The sequence below is a fragment of the Oncorhynchus mykiss genome, chromosome 21, assembly GCF_013265735.2.
Source record: "Oncorhynchus mykiss isolate Arlee chromosome 21, USDA_OmykA_1.1, whole genome shotgun sequence".
Taxonomy (NCBI): domain Eukaryota; kingdom Metazoa; phylum Chordata; class Actinopteri; order Salmoniformes; family Salmonidae; genus Oncorhynchus; species Oncorhynchus mykiss.
Window position 1 is genome coordinate 4,285,618 of NC_048585.1, and position 22,309 is coordinate 4,307,926.

The window sequence follows — 22,309 nt, forward strand, 5'->3', positions numbered from 1 at the left end:
TGTGTGTTTCTCTATCAGTCTGGTCCAGTCTGGTCCTCTCTGTGTGTTTCTCTATCAGTCTGGTCCAGTCTGGTCCTCTCTGTGTGTTTCTCTATCAGTCTGGTCCAGTCTGGTCCTCTCTGTGTGTTTCTCTATCAGTCTGGTCCAGTCTGGTCCTCTCTGTGTGTTTCTCTATCAGTCTGGTCCAGTCTGGTCCTCTCTGTGTGTTTCTCTATCAGTCTGGTCCAGTCTGGTCCTCTCTGTGTGTTTCTCTATCAGTCTGGTCCAGTCTGGTCCTCTCTGTGTGTTTCTCTATCAGACTGGTCCAGTCTGGTCCAGTCTGGTTCTCTCTGTGTGTTTCTCTATCAGTCTGGTCCAGTCTGGTCCTCTCTGTGTGTTTCTCTATCAGTCTGGTCCAGTCTGGTCCTCTCTGTGTGTTTCTCTATCAGTCTGGTCCAGTCTGGTCCTCTCTGATAAACCAATAAAGAGAAAGGTGGGAAAGGGATCCATGGCAGCTAGTAGGCCGGTGACGACGACCGCCAAGCGCCACCCAAACAGGAAGGGGAAAGTAACAGCTAGTAGGCCGGTGACGACGACCGCCGAGCGCCACCCGAACAGGAAGGGGAAAGTAACAGCTAGTAGGCCGGTGACGACGACCGCCGAGCGCCACCCAAACAGGAAGGGGAGCCACCTTCGGTAGGAGTCGTGACAAGTGATCAGTATGGACACCTTGTATTTCTACCTGCGATGCCACCATTTCACTGTTAATCTTCACTTCAACTAACTCATAAATCACTGTTTATACTCACTTCAACTAACTCATAAATCACTGTTTATACTCACTTCAACTAACTCATAAATCACTGTTTATACTCACTTCAACTAACTCATAAATCACTGTTAATCTTCACTTCAACTAACTCATAAATCACTGTTAATCTTCACTTCAACTAACTCATAAATCACTGTTAGTACTCACTTCAACTAACTCATAAATCACTGTTAATATTCACTTCAACTAACTCATAAATCACTGTTAATCTTCACTTCAACTAACTCATAAATCACTGTTAATCTTCACTTCAACTAACTCATAAATCACTGTTAATCTTCACTTCAACTAACTCATAAATCACTGTTAATCTTCACTTCAACTAACTCATAAATCACTGTTAATCTTCACTTCAACTAACTCATAAATCACTGTTTATACTCACTTCAACTAACTCATAAATCACATTGGTGTTTATATTCACTTCAACTAACTCATAAATCACTGTTTATATTCACTTCAACTAACTCATAAATCACTGTTAATATTCACTTCAACTAACTCATAAATCACTGTTTATACTCACTTCAACTAACTCATAAATCACTGTTTATACTCACTTCAACTAACTCATAAATCACTGTTTATACTCACTTCAACTAACTCATAAATCACTGTTAATCTTCACTTCAACTAACTCATAAATCACTGTTAATCTTCACTTCAACTAACTCATAAATCACTGTTAGTACTCACTTCAACTAACTCATAAATCACTGTTAATATTCACTTCAACTAACTCATAAATCACTGTTTATACTCACTTCAACTAACTCATAAATCACTGTTAATCTTCACTTCAACTAACTCATAAATCACTGTTAATCTTCACTTCAACTAACTCATAAATCACTGTTTATACTCACTTCAACTAACTCATAAATCACTGTTTATACTCACTTCAACTAACTCATAAATCACTGTTTATACTCACTTCAACTAACTTATAAATCACTGTTTATACTCACTTCAACTAACTCATAAATCACTGTTTATACTCACTTCAACTAACTCATAAATCACTGTTTATACTCACTTCAACTAACTCATAAATCACTGTTTATACTCACTTCAACTAACTCATAAATCACTGTTTATACTCACTTCAACTAACTCATAAATCACATTGGTGTTTATATTCACTTCAACTAACTCATAAATCACTGTTTATATTCACTTCAACTAACTCATAAATCACTGTTTATATTCACTTCAACTAACTCATAAATCACTGTTAATATTCACTTCAACTAACTCATAAATCACTGTTTATACTCACTTCAACTAACTCATAAATCACTGTTTATATTCACTTCAACTAACTCATAAATCACATTGGTGTTTATATTCACTTCAACTAACTCATAAATCACTGTTTATATTCACTTCAACTAACTCATAAATCACTGTTTATATTCACTTCAACTAACTCATAAATCACTGTTAATCTTCACTTCAACTAACTCATAAATCACTGTTAATCTTCACTTCAACTAACTCATAAATCACTGTTTATACTCACTTCAACTAACTCATAAATCACTGTTTATACTCACTTCAACTAACTCATAAATCACTGTTTATATTCACTTCAACTAACTCATAAATCACTGTTTATACTCACTTCAACTAACTCATAAATCACTGTTTATACTCACTTCAACTAACTCATAAATCACTGTTTATACTCACTTCAACTAACTCATAAATCACTGTTTATACTCACTTCAACTAACTCATAAATCACTGTTTATACTCACTTCAACTAGATGTCCCGTCAGATGTTTCCTAGCAACCAATTATCTCCCTTAATTAATGTTTTATTAAAACAAAAAACGAATGAATCCACGTGATGTCAAAGCCTTCATTCAGCAGACAGAGCAGGGCGACACTCTGTCTGTTGGTCTCCCGAATGGCACCCTATTCCCTACGTGGTGCGCTACTTTGGATCAGATCCTATGGGCCTATTGTCCAAAGTAGTGCACTATGTAGGGAATAGGGTGCCGTTGGGTATGGCTCAGCTCAGTCTGCGACATGGAGGCTTTTCCATCACGTTGATTCATTTGATTCGTTTTTTTGTTTTAAACATTAATTAGGGGAGATAATTGGGGCTAGAGAACATCTGAGGGGACATCTAGCGATCAGAATATAAAACACCAGTGTGATTTATCTGAAGTGAATATAAACAGTGATTTATGAGTTACTCTCGTGACCCAGAGACGAGGTCTTTATCTGTCGCTGTGTCACAAGCAGCACATGGACTCATTACTCTCTCACCCCACCGTGTGTGTGTGTGTTTGTACAGTGTGTGTGTGTGTGTGTGTGTGTGTATGTGTGTGTGTGTGTGTGTGTGTGTGTGTGTGTGTGTGTGTGTGTGTGTGTGTGTGTGTGTGTGTGTGTGTGTGTGTGTGTGTGTGTGTTTGTACAGTGTGTGTGTGTGTGTGTGTGTGTATGTATGTATGTATGTGTGTGTGTGTGTGTGTGTGTGTGTGTGTGTGTGTGTGTGTGTGTGTGTGTGTGTGTGTGTGTGTGTGTGTGTGTGTGTGTGTGTGTGTGTGTGTGTGTGTGTGTGTTTGAACAGTGTGTGTGTGTACGGTGTGTGTCGAGCCATTACTCTCTGACCCTTGATCCTAAATCACCAGGGAGACGCTGGGTGCTGATTAGTGATGCTCATCACCACGGTGACAGTGATGCTGAGGCCTTCTAACTCATCACCACGGTGACAGTGATGCTGAGGCCTTCTAACTCATCACCATGGTGACAGTGATGCTGAAGGTGAAGTATCCTCTTATCCCAACACCTTCTCTATGAACAGATTTCCCATTTGAGTGGCGACACACACACACACACACACACACACACACACACACACACACACACACACCCACTGTAAATGTGACTTATAGCACTAAAAACAAACCTGTCAGAGCCTCGTCAGAAAGATCAATTCCATCACAGCCACACATTACCCGCCCACCACAGCCACACAGACACACATCACCCCCCCATCACCCCCCACCACAGCCACACAGCCACACATCACCCCCCCACCACCCCCCACCACAGACACACATCACCCCCCACCACAGACACACAGACACACATCACCCCCCACCACCCCCCACCACAGCCACACAGACACACATCACCCCCCCACCACCCCCCACCACAGACACACATCACCCCCCACCACAGACACACAGACACACATCACCCCCCACCACAGCCACACATCACCCCCCACCACAGCCACACATCACCCCCCCACCACAGACACACGGACACACAGCCACACATCACCCCCCCACCACCCCCCACCACAGACACACATCACCCCCCCACCACAGACACAGAGACACACATCACCCCCCCACCACCCCCCACCACAGACACACATCACCCCCCCACCACAGACACACAGACACACATCACTCCCCCACCACAGACACACATCACCCCCCCACCACAGCCACACAGACACACATCACTCCCCCACCACAGACACACATCACCCCCCCACCACAGCCACACATCACCCCCCACCACAGACACACATCACCCCCCCACCACAGCCACACAGACACACATCACCCCCCCACCACAGCCACACATCCCCCCCCCACCCCCCACCACAGACACACAGTCCCAGTCTCTCTCAAAAATCACCTCCCACCACAGACACACAGTCCCAGTCTCTCTCAAACATCACCCCCCCCCCCCCCCCATCACCCAGCAGCTGCCTGGACAAGCCCACGGTGTCTGGTTGTCAGTTCACAGCAGGTTGACCCCTGGTTGTACAAGGAATCTAAAAAAAAACAGAATCCCCCAGGGGAACAGTATCAGCAGTATTCCAATCAGGAAGCTGATTCCCTCCTCGGTCGACCCAGACGACCCCAAATGTCACGAGGTCGAGTGGTTCCACCAGTGAGTTGTCCAGGAGCACGTTCAGCAAATCCCTGATACATTACTGAACAGTCTGGCGGAGGTCCCAAATGGCACCACATTCCCTATGTAGTGCACTACTTTTGACCAGGGAACAGAGGGGAATGGGAGTGACATTTGTGACTCCACCCTGAGGCCTGCTGTCTTGCTGCTCTCAAGGTTATTGTCTGTGTTGTTACCATGGCGTTGGCTGTGTTCTCTAATGGCTCCAGACCGGACACTCATCACATTCAGAGATCCCAGTCCGATATGGTCTTTGTAATGTTCGCTGTGACCTCCACAAAGGGGAGAGAGTGTACTTCATGGATTGACTGGAATTTAAATGGAATTGACCCCCCCCCCCCCCCCCCCCCCCCCAGCCCCCCCCGACCCTTCTACATAGCGCACTAGCTTTGAGCCCTATGGAAGCAGCCCTCCATCCTCCCTCAGTAAACACACAGTGTAGACGATTGGAGGAGTCAGTCCTATTTGAGACGGAACATCGTGGCATTCTAGAATTAGATGACATTTTAAAAATGGTTCCCCTCTCCATTCTCCATTTTTCCTCTCGTGTGTTTCAAGTGGTACGGACGGAGGGGGAAAGAGGGAAAACCTTTTTCACTGCCTCCAGCGAGACGAGCCCTGAATGCAACTTCCCGTACGGTCTTTGTGGATTGAGACATGTTGGCACTCGCTCCAGCCGTGGATGAGACCCAAGTCGAGCAGCAGTTTCAGTTCTGACTGAAGTGAGAAAAACAAATTATTTTTCCAAAAGCAAATCATTCAAGCACTTGACTTGGATAACCCGTGTTTTCATCCGAGGGAAATTCTGTTGTTGCTCTTGCTATGGTCTGAGGTAGCTATGACTGAGGTAGCTATGGCTGAGGTAGCTATGGTCTGAGGTAGCTATGGTCTGAGGTAGCTATGACTGAGGTAGCTATGACTGAGGTAGCTATGGTCTGAGGTAGCTATGGCTGAGGTAGCTATGACTGAGGTAGCTATGGTCTGAGGTAGCTATGACTGAGGTAGCTATGGTCTGAGGTAGCTATGGCTGAGGTAGCTATGACCTGAGGTAGCTATGGCCTGAGGTAGCTATGGCCTGAGGTAACTATGGCCTGAGGTAGCTATGGCTGAGGTAGCTATGACTGAGGTAGCTATGGTCTGAGGTAGCTATGACTGAGGTAGCTATGGTCTGAGGTAGCTATGGCTGAGGTAGCTATGACCTGAGGTAGCTATGGCCTGAGGTAGCTATGGCCTGAGGTAACTATGGCCTGAGGTAGCTATGGCTGAGGTAGCTATGACCTGAGGTAGCTATGGCCTGAGGTAGCTATGGCCTGAGGTAACTATGGCCTGAGGTAGCTATGGCTGAGGTAGCTATGGCTGAGGTAGCTATGGCCTGAGGTAGCTATGGCTGAGGTAGCTATGACCTGAGGTAGCTATGGCTGAGGTAGCTATGGCTGAGGTAGCTATGGCCTGAGGTAGCTATGGCTGAGGTAGCTATGGCCTGAGGTAGCTATGGCTGAGGTAGCTATGGCTGAGGTAGCTATGGCCTGAGGTAGCTTTGGCCTGAGGTAGCTATGGCTGAGGTAGCTATGGCTGAGGTAGCTATGGCTGAGGTAGCTATGACTGAGGTAGCTATGGTCTGAGGTAGCTATGGCTGTGGTAGCTATGACTGAGGTAGCTATGACTGAGGTAGCTATGGTCTGAGGTAGCTATGGCTGAGGTAGCTATGGCTGAGGTAGCTATGGCTGAGGTAGCTATGGCTGAGGTAGCTATGGCCTGAGGTAGCTATGACCTGAGGTAGCTATGGCCTGAGGTAGCTATGGCTGAGGTAGCTATGCCTGAGGTAGCTATGGCTGAGGTAGCTATGGCCTGAGGTAGCTATGGCCTGAGGTAGCTATGGCTGAGGTAGCTATGGCCTGAGGTAGCTATGGCTGAGGTAGCTATGGCTGAGGTAGCTATGGCCTGAGGTAGCTATGACCTGAGGTAGCTATGGCCTGAGGTAGCTATGGCTGAGGTATCTATGGTCTGAGGTAGCTATGGCTAAGGTAGCTATGGCTGAGGTAACTATGACTGAGGAGGCTATGACTGAGGAGGCTATGACTGAGGTAACTATGACTGAGGTAGCTATGACTGAGGTAACTATGACTGAGGTAACTATGACTGAGGAGGCTATGACTGAGGTAACTATGACTGAGGTAGCTATGACTGAGGAGGCTATGACTGAGGTAACTATGACTGAGGTAGCTATGACTGAGGAGGCTATGACTGAGGTAACTATGACTGAGGTAACTATGACTGAGGTAACTATGACTGAGGTAACTATGACTGAGGTAACTATGACTGAGGTAACTATGACTGAGGTAGCTATGACTGAGGAGGCTATGACTGAGGAGGCTATGACTGAGGTAACTATGACTGAGGTAACTATGACTGAGGTAGCTATGACTGAGGTAGCTATGACTGAGGTAACTATGACTGAGGTAACTATGACTGAGATAGCTATGACCTGAATGGAGTTTCCAGCTGCTGCTGACTGTCACTACTGAAGAAAATGTATCTTTAGAAAAATGAAATGAAAAATGAAAATCAAACACCAGTCAGCTCTTTTTCAAACGACTAAAAGGCGTCCTTCAACTTTTCAGCGAAGCTGGTCGGTTTCTTGTTCTTTGTTATATTTTGTTGCTATAGTTACAAACTGTAACTTACAAAGCTACATACTGTTGCTTTACAACTCTGTGGGCGGGAAACGTTTCAAAGACAGTTTATGTATTAATTGTTGAGCCAGTGAGATCAAAACGTTGACTATAAAGACGTGGTAAACAACAACGGAAGTATTTCTGAGGTGAATTTTGAGAACGTTGATCTCTAAGAGACGATGTGGAGACCCAGAGGAAGAATCAGTTCGACGTGGAAAAGAGAGAGCCATAAAACAACGTTGTGTTTGACAACAACAACAAAAAAAAATTAAATATCCTTCTTTTAATTTCTTCATCCAACAATAATAATGAAATGTCCTTCAGTCAAGAGGCAAAGAAATACTTTCTTCTATCATTCACGATAGAGTTTTCCATTCTTAATAGTCCCATTAATTTAACAACGTGCAGAAATCAGCTCCGTACACAATATAACAGATCTTTATGTATAATAATATTAATTAGGTGGGTGCTTCCATTTGTCCTATTTCATACGGACAAACTTATTTTTTGGTTTGTTGCATATCCCACTCCCCCTGAGACACCGGGGTCACAGCCAGGGATCAGCCATTATTGACGGCAACCACGGAGCCATTAGGGTTAAGTGCCTTGCTCAAGGGCACATTGACAGATTTATTTTTATTTATTTTTTAAACCTAGTCAGCTCGGGGATTCGAACCGACGGCCTTTCGGTTACTGGGCCAACGCTCTCTAAACCGCTAGGAGTACCGGTCACATTCAATGCGTCAGTCAGGTATCTAACTGCACTGAAACACTATTTTTATTTTTCTGTCACGGACAGTGTCCCACCTGACTTCAAATGCTGTAGTAGATTATTATAATAACCTGTGGGGACTTGATCCACATCAAGCAGAGTTCCTCTGAGAGTTAGAACGGGACAGAGAACTCTGCAGGTTCTTCAACTAATTAATGACACACAATAGGACCTGGCCACAGGTGTCCTCTTTAATCACATGGTTGAGTGGAGGAGGGGAGGAGAGGAGGAGAGGAGAGGAGAGGACTTAGGGGCGATACAGGGTGGAGGAGAGGAGAGGAGAGGAGAGGAGAGGAGAGGAGAGGAGAGGAGAGGAGAGGAGAGGAGAGGAGAGGAGAGGAGAGGAGAGGAGAGGAGAGGAGAGGCCTTAGGGGCTATACATGGTGGAGGAGAGGAGAGGCCTTAGGGGCTATACAGGGTGGAGGAGAGGAGAGGAGAGGAGAGGAGAGGAGAGGAGAGGAGAGGAGAGGAGAGGAGAGGAGAGGAGAGGAGAGGAGAGGAGAGGAGAGGAGAGGAGAGGAGAGGCTATACAGGGGGAAGGTGTAAGGAAGCCAGCAGGAAATGAAGACACTACATAAAGTCAGTATAGTCCTCATATTATAATTCTCAAGTCAGAATGTTGACATTTGACTCCCTCTACAGTACTATAGTAGTAGTAACCACTACTTTACTACTCCTACTGTACTACTACAGTAGTAAGACTTAATATCCGACACAGTTTCACACAGTGGCAGTCTGTGTGAAACAGACCTTAGGACAGCTATGACCTTAGGACATCATTATGACCTCATTATGACCTTAGGGCATCATTATGACCTCATTATGACCTTAAGACATCATTATGACATCATTCAGACCTTATGACATCATTATGACCTTAGGGCATCATTATGACCTCATTATGACCTTATGACATCATTATGACCTTAGGACATCATTATGACATCATTATGACCTTAGGGCATCATTATGACCTCATTATGACCTAATGACATCATTATGACCTTAGGACATCATTATGACATCATTATGACCTTAGGACATCATTATGACCTCATTATGACCTTAGGACCTCATTATGACCTTAGGACATCATTATGACCTCATTATGACCTTAGGACATCATTATGACCTCATTATGACCTAATGACATCATTATGACCTTAGGACATCATTATGACATCATTATGACCTTAGGACATCATTATGACCTCATTATGACCTTAGGACCTCATTATGACCTTAGGACATCATTATGACCTCATTATGACCTTAGGACATCATTATGACCTCATTATGACCTAATGACATCATTATGACCTTAGGACATCATTATGACCTCATTATGACCTTAGGACCTCATTATGACCTTAGGGCCTCATTATGACCTCATTATGACCTTAGGACCTCATTATGACAGAGAAGAAACAAAAAGAGAGTCACATACATTACATCTAACATCAAACCAAATCAAATAGCAGCATGTCTCATTTTCAGCACCAGATAGAATTTCAAAGTAGTAAAGTAGCATTATAATTTAGTAATAAATAGCAGCAATGTAATTTCATAAAGTTTATTTTCAGAGCTTTTAAATGTTTAGTTTAGATAGCTTAAATGTTTAGATAGCTTAAATGTTTAGTTTAGATAGCTTAAACGTTTAGATAGCTTTCACGTTTAGCTTAAAATGTTGATACACTATTATGCTATTTCTTCAGATTATAACCTCAGCATTGAGCACACGTCAGGAGGCTAAAGGCGCGAAAGTTCCATTAGCAGGAAAACACCATTATCAAAAGTGACAACAAAGAGCATGTAATGAATGCTTTTATTATGAAGGTGCATTTTTATGGTGAAAATGATTGTCACGACTTCCGCCGAGGTCGGTCCCTCTCCTTGTTCAGGCGGTGTTCGACGTCGCCGACCTTCTAGCCATCGCCCGATCCACTTTTCATTTTCCATTGGTTTTGTCTTGCCTTCCATCACACCTGGTTCCAATTCCATCAATTACACGTTGTGTATTTAACCCTCTGCCCCCCCCCCCCCCCCCCCCCACCATGTCCTTGTGGGTAATTGTTTGTTGTAGTGCTTGTGCAACGGTATGCTGGTATTGACCGGGTTTTGTTTGACCCGTTTATTATATCCTTCTGTTGGTTATGGTTGTGGTTGTTAAACACAACGGCTGTAAATGAGTTTCCGCTCTCCTGCGCCTGACTTCTCTGCCGCCAGTAGCAACGCATTACAATGATCTTCCCCCCCCCCAAACTCACACGTATGTTGGCCAGTTAGGTCCTACACCCTGTTGTAAAGCGGATTGATGAGCTGCATTTTAAGAAGTTATTTGGCCACTTTAGATGTTGATACACACCTCATGAAAACATATAGACCTATGGGGCTAGGCTACACGAGGTGTGCGACTACAATTTGAAAAAGTCGCACACACACACAAAAAAAAGCATGTTTGTTTCTTGTCTTAAGCTGGGCATCATTCACAAGTGATGGGCTAATGTTGTCACCCATCACACTATTCTTGATTTAATCTGGTCTTTACATATACTAAATAAATTCATAAAAAATCCTACAATGTGATTTTCTGGATTTTTTACTCTCATTTTGTCTGTCATAGTTGAAGTGTACCTACGATGAAAATTACAGGCCTCTCTCATCTTTTTAAGTGGGAGAACTTGCACAATTGGTGGCTGACTAAATACTTTTTTTGCCCCACTGTACTAAATAATATACGTGTGAAATTTGTTTTGATTTAGAATGGACCATTTATATTGCACCTGTCTCGAAACAGGGGCAGCGGACAAACAGAGGAAGCTTTTCCCGTGGTTCATTTACATGACAGCCAGATAGGCTATACTCCTGTTGTAAAGAGAAGCTATACTCCTGTTGTAAAGAGAAGCTATACTCCTGTTGTAAAGAGAAGCTGTACTCCTGTTGTAAAGAGAAGCTGTACTCCTGTTGTAAAGAGAAGCTATACTCCTGTTGTAAAGAGAAGCTGTACTCCTGTTGTAAAGAGAAGCTGTACTCCTGTTGTAAAGAGAAGCTATACTCCTGTTGTAAAAGAGAAGCTATACTCCTGTTGTAAAGAGAAGCTGTACTCCTGTTGTAAAGAGAAGCTATACTCCTGTTGTAAAGAGAAGCTATACTCCTGTTGTAAAGAGAAGCTATACTCCTGTTGTAAAGAGAAGCTATACTCCTGTTGTAAAGAGAAGCTATACTCCTGTTGTAAAGAGAAGCTATACTCCTGTTGTAAAGAGAAGCTATACTCCTGTTGTAAAGAGAAGCTACACTCCTGTTGTAAAGAGAAGCTATACTCCTGTTGTAAAGAGAAGCTGTACTCCTGTTGTAAAGAGAAGCTACACTCCTGTTGTAAAGAGAAGCTATACTCCTGTTGTAAAGAGAAGCTATACTCCTGTTGTAAAGAGAAGCTATACTCCTGTTGTAAAGAGAAGCTGTACTCCTGTTGTAAAGAGAAGCTATACTCCTGTTGTAAAGAGAAGCTGTACTCCTGTTGTAAAAGAGAAGCTATACTCCTGTTGTAAAGAGAAGCTATGTGCTTCGTATTTGCTTAATATTAGGAAAGTTGAGACATAAATATAGTAGGTCTAGCCTATAGAAATCTGATGGGATCATCCTCTTTTTAATAGAGGCCATCACTCTGTTTTCTCACACAGTTGCATAGCCTACAGAAATGTTGCTCAACATGAGCTCTTGGGCGCTCATGAAGTGTTTGATTAGATTTTCCATTACATTTGCATTGATGTCAGAGTGATTAGAGGGACAATAGAGTGCTGAGTACCAGACAGTTAGCCAGTTTGATAGGCTACTAATGACCAGCAAGTTTGGTAGGCTACTAATGACCATCAGCAGCATCAGAGCTTGGAGAAGCCTAATTACAGAGTGACAGGGTGACAGGGCGACAGAGTGACAGGGTGACAGGGTGACAGAGTGACAGAGTGACAGAGTGACAGGGTGACAGGGTGACAGAGTGACAGAGTGACAGAGCGACAGGGTGACAGGGTGACAGAGTGACAGGGTGACAGAGTGACAGAGTGACAGAGTGACAGAGTGACAGGGTGACAGAGTGACAGAGTGACAGAGTGACAGGGTGACAGGGTGACAGGGTGACAGAGTGACAGAGTGACAGAGTGACAGGGCGACAGGGCGACAGGGTGACAGAGTGACAGAGTGACAGGGTGACAGAGTGACAGGGTGACAGGGTGACAGGGTGACAGGGCGACAGAGTGACAGGGTGACAGAGCGGGGTGACAGGGTGACAGGGTGACAGAGTGACAGGGTGACAGAATGACAGAATGACAGGGTGACAGAGTGACAGAGTGGGGTGACAGAGTGACAGGGTGACAGGGCGACAGGGTGACAGAGTGACAGGGTGACAGAGTGACAGAGTGACAGGGTGACAGGGTGACAGAGTGACAGGGTGACAGAGTGACAGGGTGACAGAGCGGGGTGACAGGGTGACAGAGCGGGGTGACAGGGTGACAGGGTGACAGAGTGACAGGGTGACAGAGTGACAGAATGACAGAGTGACAGGGTGACAGGGTGACAGAGTGACAGAGTGACAGGGTGACAGAATGACAGAGTGACAGAATGACAGAGTGACAGGGTGACAGAGTGACAGAGTGACAGGGTGACAGAGCGACAGAGCGGAGTGACAGGGTGACAGAGCGACAGAGCGGGGTGACAGGGTGACAGAGCGACAGAGCGGGGTGACAGGGTGACAGAGCGACAGAGCGGGGTGACAGGGTGACAGGGTGACAGAGCGACAGAGCGGGGTGACATAGTGACAGGGTGACAGGGTGACAGAGCGACAGAGTGGGGTGACAGGGTGACAGGGTGACAGAGTGACAGGGTGACAGGGTGACAGAGTGACAGAGTGACAGGGTGACAGAGTGACAGGGTGACAGGGTGACAGGGTGACAGAGTGACAGAGTGACAGAGTGACAGGGTGATAGAGCGACAGAGTGGGGTGACAGGGTGACAGGGTGACAGAGTGACAGAGTGACAGAGTGACAGGGTGACAGGGTGACAGAGTGACAGAGTGACAGGGTGACAGGGTGAGAAAATAAAATTAAAATTAAAACTCTGACTCCCTCTTATCTCAGTGTTCCTCATGGTGTATTAACTGTTGTAACGGGGTCATTTTAACCAATTCAGACTGAAATCTGGTTAAAAACAAGGCCCAGATTTGATCTGCTCATAAGAGAGAGAGAGAGAAACACCAACACCACAGGTAACTTCCATAAGGCTGTAAAATATCTGAGACAAGGTAAGAAGGGCCTTCTGCGCCATCAAACCGAACAGGGAACTACAACATCCAGATTACGATCTGCCGATCTAAACCAAGAACACACAAAATGGGACAAACACCAAATTGAGTCTCTGCATGCAGAATTCTGCAAAAATATCCTCCGTGTACAACGTAGAACACCAAATAATGCATGCAGAGCAGAATTAGGCCGATACCCACTAATTATCAAAATCCAGAAAGGAGCCGTTCAATTCTACAACCACCTAAAAGGAAGCGATTCCCAAACCTTCCACAACAAAGCCATCACCTACAGAGAGATGAACCTGGAGAAGAGTCCCCTAAGCAAGCTGGTCCTGGGGCTCTGTTCACAAACACAAACACACCTCACAGAGCCCCAGGACAACAGCACAATTAGACCCAACCAAATCATGAGAAAACAAAAAGATAATTACTTGACACATTGGAAAGAATTAACAAAAAAACAGAGCAAATTGGAAAAGCTATCTGGCCCTAAACAGATGCACCTTAGATTCTATACTCTGAATCTTCTACCCACAATCCTGTGCTTTGTTACCGCAGAGCGAGCTGTGACCGCCCACACCCCGGGCTCCCCTCAACCCGATTACATGCCACATTGCAGAGCTGCACACACACACACACACACACACACACACACCTCATTGCATAGCTGCACTGCAGAGGATCAGGAAGACTGACTGGCAGGCTGGCTGGAGGGAGGCAGGGAAGCATCTGACAACGGCTTATAGGGCCAACCAAAGTCGACACAGTCAGGGCCAACCAAAGTCGACACAGAGTGAACTCACAGCCAGGGCCAACCAAAGTCGACACAGAGTGAACTCAGAACCAGGGCCAACCAAAGTCTACTCAGAGTGAACTCACAGCCAGGGCCAACCAAAGTCTACTCAGAGTGAACTCACAGCCAGGGCCAACCAAAGTCGACTTAGAGTGAACTCAGAACCAGGGCCAACCAAAGTCGACTCAGAGTGAACTCACAGCCAGGGCCAACCAAAGTCTACTCAGAGTGAACTCAGAACCAGGCCAACAAAGTCCCCTACACTGAGTGAGTGAGTCTAAGGCCAACCAATGTGTTCACAGAGTTATAGCCAGAGCCTATACCCAAACTCGGCCTGTCCTTGGCAAAACAAGAATCCTTGACTCCAACAAATTACCTCTAAAATGTGTCTAGACACTCACTAGTGAGGCTTAGCAGTAACCTTGTACAAGTCCGTTTGGTATCAACACATGTTCTTGAGCGTGACAGTAGTAGTGGTGTCCACGCCTCATTCACAAGGGGCCTGTGTGATGTCACTTTATTCAATCATGGAACCATCCTTGATGTGTAGAAGTGTCACCCTTAAGGCCAGATATTGGTAAGGACACACACACACACACACACAAACACAGGACTACACTCCCAAGCATCCGTATGTCTCCTCCTTGGCACTATGGGCCTTGGTCTAAAGTAAAGGCACTCAATAGGGAATAGTGTGTAATTTGGGTAGCAGACTGGGCCTACTCTCATACCTCGTTATCCACCAACAGTTATCTTGACATAGTGGTTGAACAGGCTAAGATAGAGCTGGGCTTTCATTTCTACAGTTATCTTGACATAGTGGTTGAACAGGCTAAGATACAGCTGGGCTTTCATTTCTACAGTTATCTTGACATAGTGGTTGAACAGGCTAAGATAGAGCTGGGCTTTCATTTCTACAGTTATCTTGACATAGTGGTTGAACAGGCTAAGATAGAGCTGGGCTTTCATTTCAACACATATATATTGACATAGTGGTTTAACAGGCTAAGATAGAGCTGGGCTTTCATTTCTACAGTTATCTTGACATAGTGGTTGAACAGGCTAAGATAGAGCTGGGCTTTCATTTCTACAGTTATCTTGACATAGTGGTTGAACAGGCTAAGATAGAGCTGGGCTTTCATTTCAACAGTTATCTTGACATAGTGGTTTAACAGGCTAAGATAGAGCTGGGCTTTCATTTCTACAGTTATCTTGACATAGTGGTTGAACAGGCTAAGATAGAGCTGGGCTTTCATTTCTACAGTTATCTTGACATAGTGGTTGAACAGGCTAAGATAGAGCTGGGCTTTCATTTCAACACATATATATTGACATAGTGGTTTAACAGGCTAAGATAGAGCTGGGCTTTCATTTCTACAGTTATCTTGACATAGTGGTTGAACAGGCTAAGATAGAGCTGGGCTGTCATTTCAACAGTTATCTTGACATAGTGGTTTAACAGGCTAAGATAGAGCTGGGCTTTCATTTCTACAGTTATCTTGACATAGTGGTTGAACAGGCTAAGATAGAGCTGGGCTTTCATTTCTACAGTTATCTTGACATAGTGGTTGAACAGGCTAAGATACAGCTGGGGTTTCATTTCAACACAGTTATATTGACCTAGTGGTTGAACAGGCTAAGATAGAGCTGGGCTTTCATTTCTACAGTTATATTGACATAGTGGTTGAACAGGCTAAGATACAGCTGGGCTTTCATTTCTACACAGTTATCTTGACATAGTGGTTGAACAGGCTAAGATAGAGCTGGGCTTTCATTTCTACAGTTATCTTGACATAGTGGTTGAACAGGCTAAGATACAGCTGGGGTTTCATTTCTACAGTTATCTTGACATAGTGGTTGAACAGGCTAAGATAGAGCTGGGCTTTCATTTCTACACAGTTATATTGACATAGTGGGTGAACAGGCTAAGATACAGCTGGGGTTTCATTTCTACAGTTATCTTGACATAGTGGTTGAACAGGCTAAGATAGAGCTGGGCTTTCATTTCTACACAGTTATCTTGACATAGTGGTTGAACAGGCTAAGATAGAGCTGGGCTTTCATTTCTACAGTTATCTTGACATAGTGGTTGAACAGGCTAAGATACAGCTGGGGTTTCATTTCAACACAGTTATCTTGACATAGTGGTTGAACAGGCTAAGATAGAGCTGGGCTTGGGTTTCTATCTCTACTGCATTCCTCCACATGAAAGAGTGTGTGAATGAATAGATATGCCACCTGACTGGCACACTATGCTTATTCCTTTTCTCTCAGAGGAGGAATATCTGTGAAAGCCAAACACATTGATCTTTCAGCAGCTCTGTACTGCGGTGCGGAACGAGCCAAGTTTAGTCAAGCACGGTGCAAAAGTCACAGTGAAATATGAACTCTCAGAGTGTGTGTGTGTGTGTGTGTGTGTGTGTGTGTGTGTGTGTGTGTGTGTGTGTGTGTGTGTGTGCGTGCGTGCGTGCGTGCGTGCGTGCGTGCGTGTGTGTGTGTGTGCGTGTGTGCGTGCGTGCGTGTGTGTGTGTACACTTCTCAAATAGCACTATATCAAAATATGGTTATAGCCGGGTATTGTTAAAAATCCATACTGGTATACCTGTATCACCCAGACGTACATGACATGAACCATTAATACTACAAACCACATGAATCAATGTGTCTGACCACTAAGACATGAATTAAGGGCCTAGTTGAGTCTACAGCTGGACTCATCTGCCAGATTGAGTTGATGGTCAGACAGCTGGGAAACGCAATGACAAATCATCTGTAGACTGCAAACTGAATTGAGTGGATGGTCGGAGAGCTGGGAAACACAATGCAAATTGACGGCAAGAAGCCCAAACTGATATAATACCTGACTAAAACACAATCCTTGTTTACATTTGTATAAGATCAGATCGGCAGAGTAGCCTAGTGGTTAGAGGCAGGGTAGCCAGAGCGTTGGACTAGTAACCAGAAGGTTGCAAGATCAAACCCCCGAGCTGACAAGGTACAAATCTGTCGTTCTGCCCCTGAACAGGCAGTTAACCCACTGTTCCTAGGCCGTCATTGAAAATAAGAATTTGTTCTTAACTGAATTGTCTAGTTAAATAAAGGTTTAAAAATTATGCGTGGGGATATATATTGGAACAAATTTACAGATTTACAAAACTAAAATGTATTGGAGCTGATTTTTGCCTGTGTTCTTAAAAAAAAATCTCTGTAAACTTTAGGAGGAAAATCACCCACGTGCCTTTGCGGGAACAGTGGTCTATGGTCTATTATGAGACTAAGAAACACAACCACATGCCAGTATGAAGCTATGAACTCGTGCAGTTTACCATAAAGCACGCTAGGTTTTCCTACGCCAGCCACTGTGAAGAGATGCTCCTCCTCTCCTTATCGACCCGGGTGTTGGGATTCTAATGGAACATCTAACTTATTTACTGGTCAAAGACAGACAGTTTATGAACTACAAGGTTACGCTTTAGCTCGTCTATTCTGAATATTAGACCCCACAGAGCTGAAATAGCTGCCAGGTTTGACATGGACCTACATCCACCACTACTATAGGAAATAGGGTGCATTAGTGCACTACTATAGGGAATAGGGTGCATTAGTGCACTACTATAGGGAATAGGGTGCATTAGTGCAGTACTATAGGGAATAGGGTGCATTAGTGCACTACTATAGGGAATAGGGTGCATTAGTGCACTACTATAGGGAATAGGGTGCATTAGTGCACTACTATAGGGAATAGGGTGCATTAGTGCACTACTATAGGAAATAGGGTGCATTAGTGCACTACTATAGGGAATAGGGTGCATTAGTGCACTACTATAGAGAATAGGGTGCATTAGCGCACTACTATAGAGAATAGGGTGCATTAGTGCACTACTATAGGAAATATGGTGCATTAGTGCACTACTATAGGGAATAGGGTGCATTAGTGCACTACTATAGGGAATTGGGTGCATTAGTGCACTACTATAGGGAATAGGGTGCATTAGTGCACTACTATAGGAAATAGGGTGCATTAGTGCACTACTATAGGGAATAGGGTGCATTAGCGCACTACTATAGGAAATAGGGTGCATTAGCGCACTACTATAGAGAATAGGGTGCATTAGTGCACTACTATAGGAAATAGGGTGCATTAGTGCACTACTACAGGAAATAGGGTGCATTAGTGCACTACTATAGGGAATAGGGTGCATTAGTGAAACTACTATAGGGAATAGGGTGCATTAGTGCACTACTATAGGGAATAGGGTGCATTAGTGAACTACTATAGGGAATAGGGTGCATTAGCGCAGTACTATAGGGAATAGGGTGCATAAGTGTACTACTATAGGGAATAGGGTGCATTAGTGCACTACTATAGGGAATAGGGTGCATTCGTGCACTACTATAGGGAATAGGGTGCATTAGCGCAGTACTATAGGGAATAGGGTGCATTACTGCACTACTCTAGGGAATCGGGTGCATTAGTGCACTACTATAGGGAATAGGGTGCATTAGTGCACTACTATAGGGTATATGAGACTGGGGGTATATGATACTGGGGGTATATGAGACTGGGGGTCAGTGATACTGGGGGTATATGAGACTGGGGGTATATGAGACTGGGGGTATATGAGACTGGGGGTATATGAGACAGGGGGTATATGAGACTGGGGGTATATGAGACTGGGGGTATATCAGACTTGGGGTATATGAGACTGGGGGTATATGAGTCTGGGGGTATATGAGACTGGGGGTATATGAGACTGGGGGTATATGAGACTGGGGGTATATGATACTGGGGGTATATGAGTCTGGGGGTATATGAGACTGGGGGTATATGAGTCTGGGGGTATATGAGACTGGGGGTATATGAGACTGTGGGTATATGAGACTGGGGGTATATGATACTGGGGGCATATGAGTCTGGGGGTATATGAGACTGGGGGTATATGAGACTGGGGGTATATGAGACTGGGGGTATATGAGTCTGGGGGTATATGAGACTGGGGGTATATGAGACTGGGGGTATATGAGACTGGGGGTATATGAGACTGGGGGTATATGAGACTGGGGGTATATGAGACTGGGGGTATATGTAGAATCAACATGTTATATGAGGTGCTGTAAACACATACCACCAACCTTCAGAGATACCATGCTGTCCTGTAAACACATACCACCAACCTTCAGAGATACCATGCTGTCCTGTAAACACATACCACCAACCTTCAGAGATACCATGCTGTCCTGTAAACACATACCACCAACTCTGGTTGCGTGGCAATAAAGTATATTGTACTGAGCTGGCATGTGTGTGTGTGTGTGTGTGTGTGTGTGTGTGTGTGTGTGTGTGTGTGTGTGTGTGTGTGTGTGTGTGTGTGTGTGTGTGTGTGTGTGTGTGTGTGTGTGTGTGCGTGTGTGTGTGTGACTATGCATTATAGCTAAGCCTATATTTCACATGATATTCCACCAATCGTATCCCCAATACAACAGACAAATACATCACTGATGACATCACACTAAATACACCCGAGAATTAATCATCATTTCATAGCCATATTCATGAGACAGCCCAGCGGTGCCCCTGGTGTTAAATCATGACGGTAATGGTAAACGGGACTGTATAATATGCCTACCCTCCGGCTATAATGATCGTTATGCAGACATAGACTTGCTGATATATTCCGTATGACACGGCGCAAGTAACAAACGTGCTGCCTAAAACAGGTTTATGCTCGTTTCACATGTGCCAGAGAGAGAGAGAGAGAGAGAGGGAGAGAGAGAGAGAGAGAGAGATTGTTCTCTGTTGATCAAATGGATCTGCTGTTGGTCATCGGAATGTATCGGAAGGGTCCTTAGTTGACTGAACACATGGGCTGGGAATAGGGGAATAGGCTACTATAGAGTCTGAGGGAATGATAGCAGTGGATTGAGACACTGACTGAAACGTGATCATTATCCGCCATTCATTACACAAACATTGCGAACAAAAAGCTCAAGGCAACCACCTACACTATTCTCTACTGACTGGACTATAGACGTCTTATTACCGATGGTCATTATATGGAAATGCGTCGGCATAACTTGCAAATAGCACATAGCCTAGACTACAGCAAGGAAACACATAGCCTACACAGGCTACTTCTATGGACAAAACAACCGGCATGGAGCAGGGTGACGTGTGTTGGGCTACAGGAGCTGGGCGGACAAGTGCACAGTCAATCTGGACGGAGGCCCACCAACCAACACTACCGCTAAAGACCGGAGCCTCGAGCACCAAGACGAGACCCCTGGCAGAGAAAACAAAAGCATGAACTAAAAATAAAAGTTGACACTTGCTAGCTGCATGTTTGTGAATTAATCCAGCAACGCGTCGTGCACGCCGCTACTACTGTAGCCTGGTAGATATTCCAAACCGAGCTTGTTCCGGGAAACATCAACGCGTAAAACAACAAGCGATTCCCCGCCGGAACTTTCACTTATTGTGAATTGCCGTGGTCGCGACGTCTACACACCGACACCGCTGAAGGCTCAGCAATAATGAGAGTATGTGTGGTTGAAAACAGGCGCCACGGAGCCAGGCTAAATGAAATAAAGCTTAGGCAGGTTCCTACCTCCTTCTTGGTCAGCCTGAAGACAGGCGGGGATATTCTTCTTCCAACCCGGCATCTTTTCAGCGGTATGAGCATTCAGAAAGTCTCAAAGATAAATCTCAGGCGCATTTCAATCTCAGGAGTAGCCTACAGGTTTCCTTTGCGAACATACCCCCCCCACACACACACACTGTCTCGGAGTCTTCTTGTTTTTCCGTGGCCGGTGTAATTCAACGCCGTGTCTCCCTCCACGGCTCAGCCTCGTTGTGGTGAGCGCTAGGGCTCTGCGAGAGAGAATATCCTATATGTAATGGCCCGACGTCAAAAAAAACGTGAAGTAAAAGGTGCCCTATTCAACCTCGGGATATGGGAATCAATCTAGATATACAGTGTTGCCAGAAAGGCAACCAAATACTGAATTACTGGTAATTCATCATATTTGTCTGTGATATTATTGTATCGGAGGGTGCAGGGATGGGTTTTGAGAAGTGGTCTAGTCTGGACCACGCGGTAAAGGCAGTGAGCCCTACCCGGTTTAATGTATTAACTTCAATAAGGGGTGTGGGTGACATTTTCAACGGCACAGGACAAGTCCTATAGAGTCCTAGTAGTAACACACATTTCATCAGAAGAAAGGCCGGTATATAATAGCTTGGTTGGCAGTATTAGTGGACGGTCATCTTTAGATCCTTTGTTTATGTCAATGTGTATCAGGCTGGAGCCCTCACGGGGTTTTTTTCCTCCCCGCAGACTACATAGTATGACGTCATCCGTAACACGACTAACGCCATTCTAGTTGAGATGATTTATTAATACGTTATAGCCTGGTAGTTAATAAGTTATAGCCTGGTAGCAACGTGTTTCCCCCAGATCTCTCCTCCAGTAGACTACTACCCCCCCAGCCTGTTCCACTTGATCCATTGCAGCAAGTACACCTGATTCAACTAATCAAGGGCTTTTAGCTCGTCTCGCTGCTAGTTCGGGAATATATTTGAAAACATAAATGGAACTGACTGAGGGTAGTCGATGAGAGGTTTGGGAAACACTGGCCTAGTCGACTGTGATGCTGGCGTGTCTGTAACAGAGTTGGCCATACGGGTGCTATAAATGAATGGTTTTCTGCGTGGATAATCTAATGGCATTCCTCTGAGGTTGTTGTCACAGCATGTGTTCTTTATCCCTCCACCCCTCTGGCTCAGCCTCAAACTACCTTTTTTATTTTTTATTTAACCTTTATTCAACCTTTATTCAACCTTTATGTAACCTTTATTTAACTAGGCAAGTCAGTTAAGAACAAAATTCTTATTTACAATGACGGCCTACACCGGCCAAACCCGGACGACGCTGGGCCAATTGTGCGCCGCCCTATGGGGCTCCCAATCACGGCCCGGATGTGATGCCTACCACCCCTCTGGCTCAGTGGGTCAGGCTAC

General features: G+C 44.8%; 1 protein-coding gene across 2 annotated transcripts in view; it reads right to left on the minus strand.

Moving 5' to 3' along the window:
• Positions 1-21,147, minus strand: part of LOC110499739 (glutamate receptor-interacting protein 1-like) — a 718,235-nt gene extending 697,088 nt beyond the window's left edge. Inside the window, exon 1 of one of the 2 annotated variants that reach the window (XM_036956623.1) lies at positions 20,898-21,147. In XM_036956623.1, coding sequence (XP_036812518.1) covers positions 20,898-20,952 — 55 coding nt within the window. In that variant the 5' untranslated portion in view covers positions 20,953-21,147. The remainder of the gene's footprint in view (positions 1-20,897) is intronic. The other variant, XM_036956624.1, reaches the window with a different exon arrangement.
• Between the last annotated feature and the right edge of the window lie 1,162 nt (positions 21,148-22,309).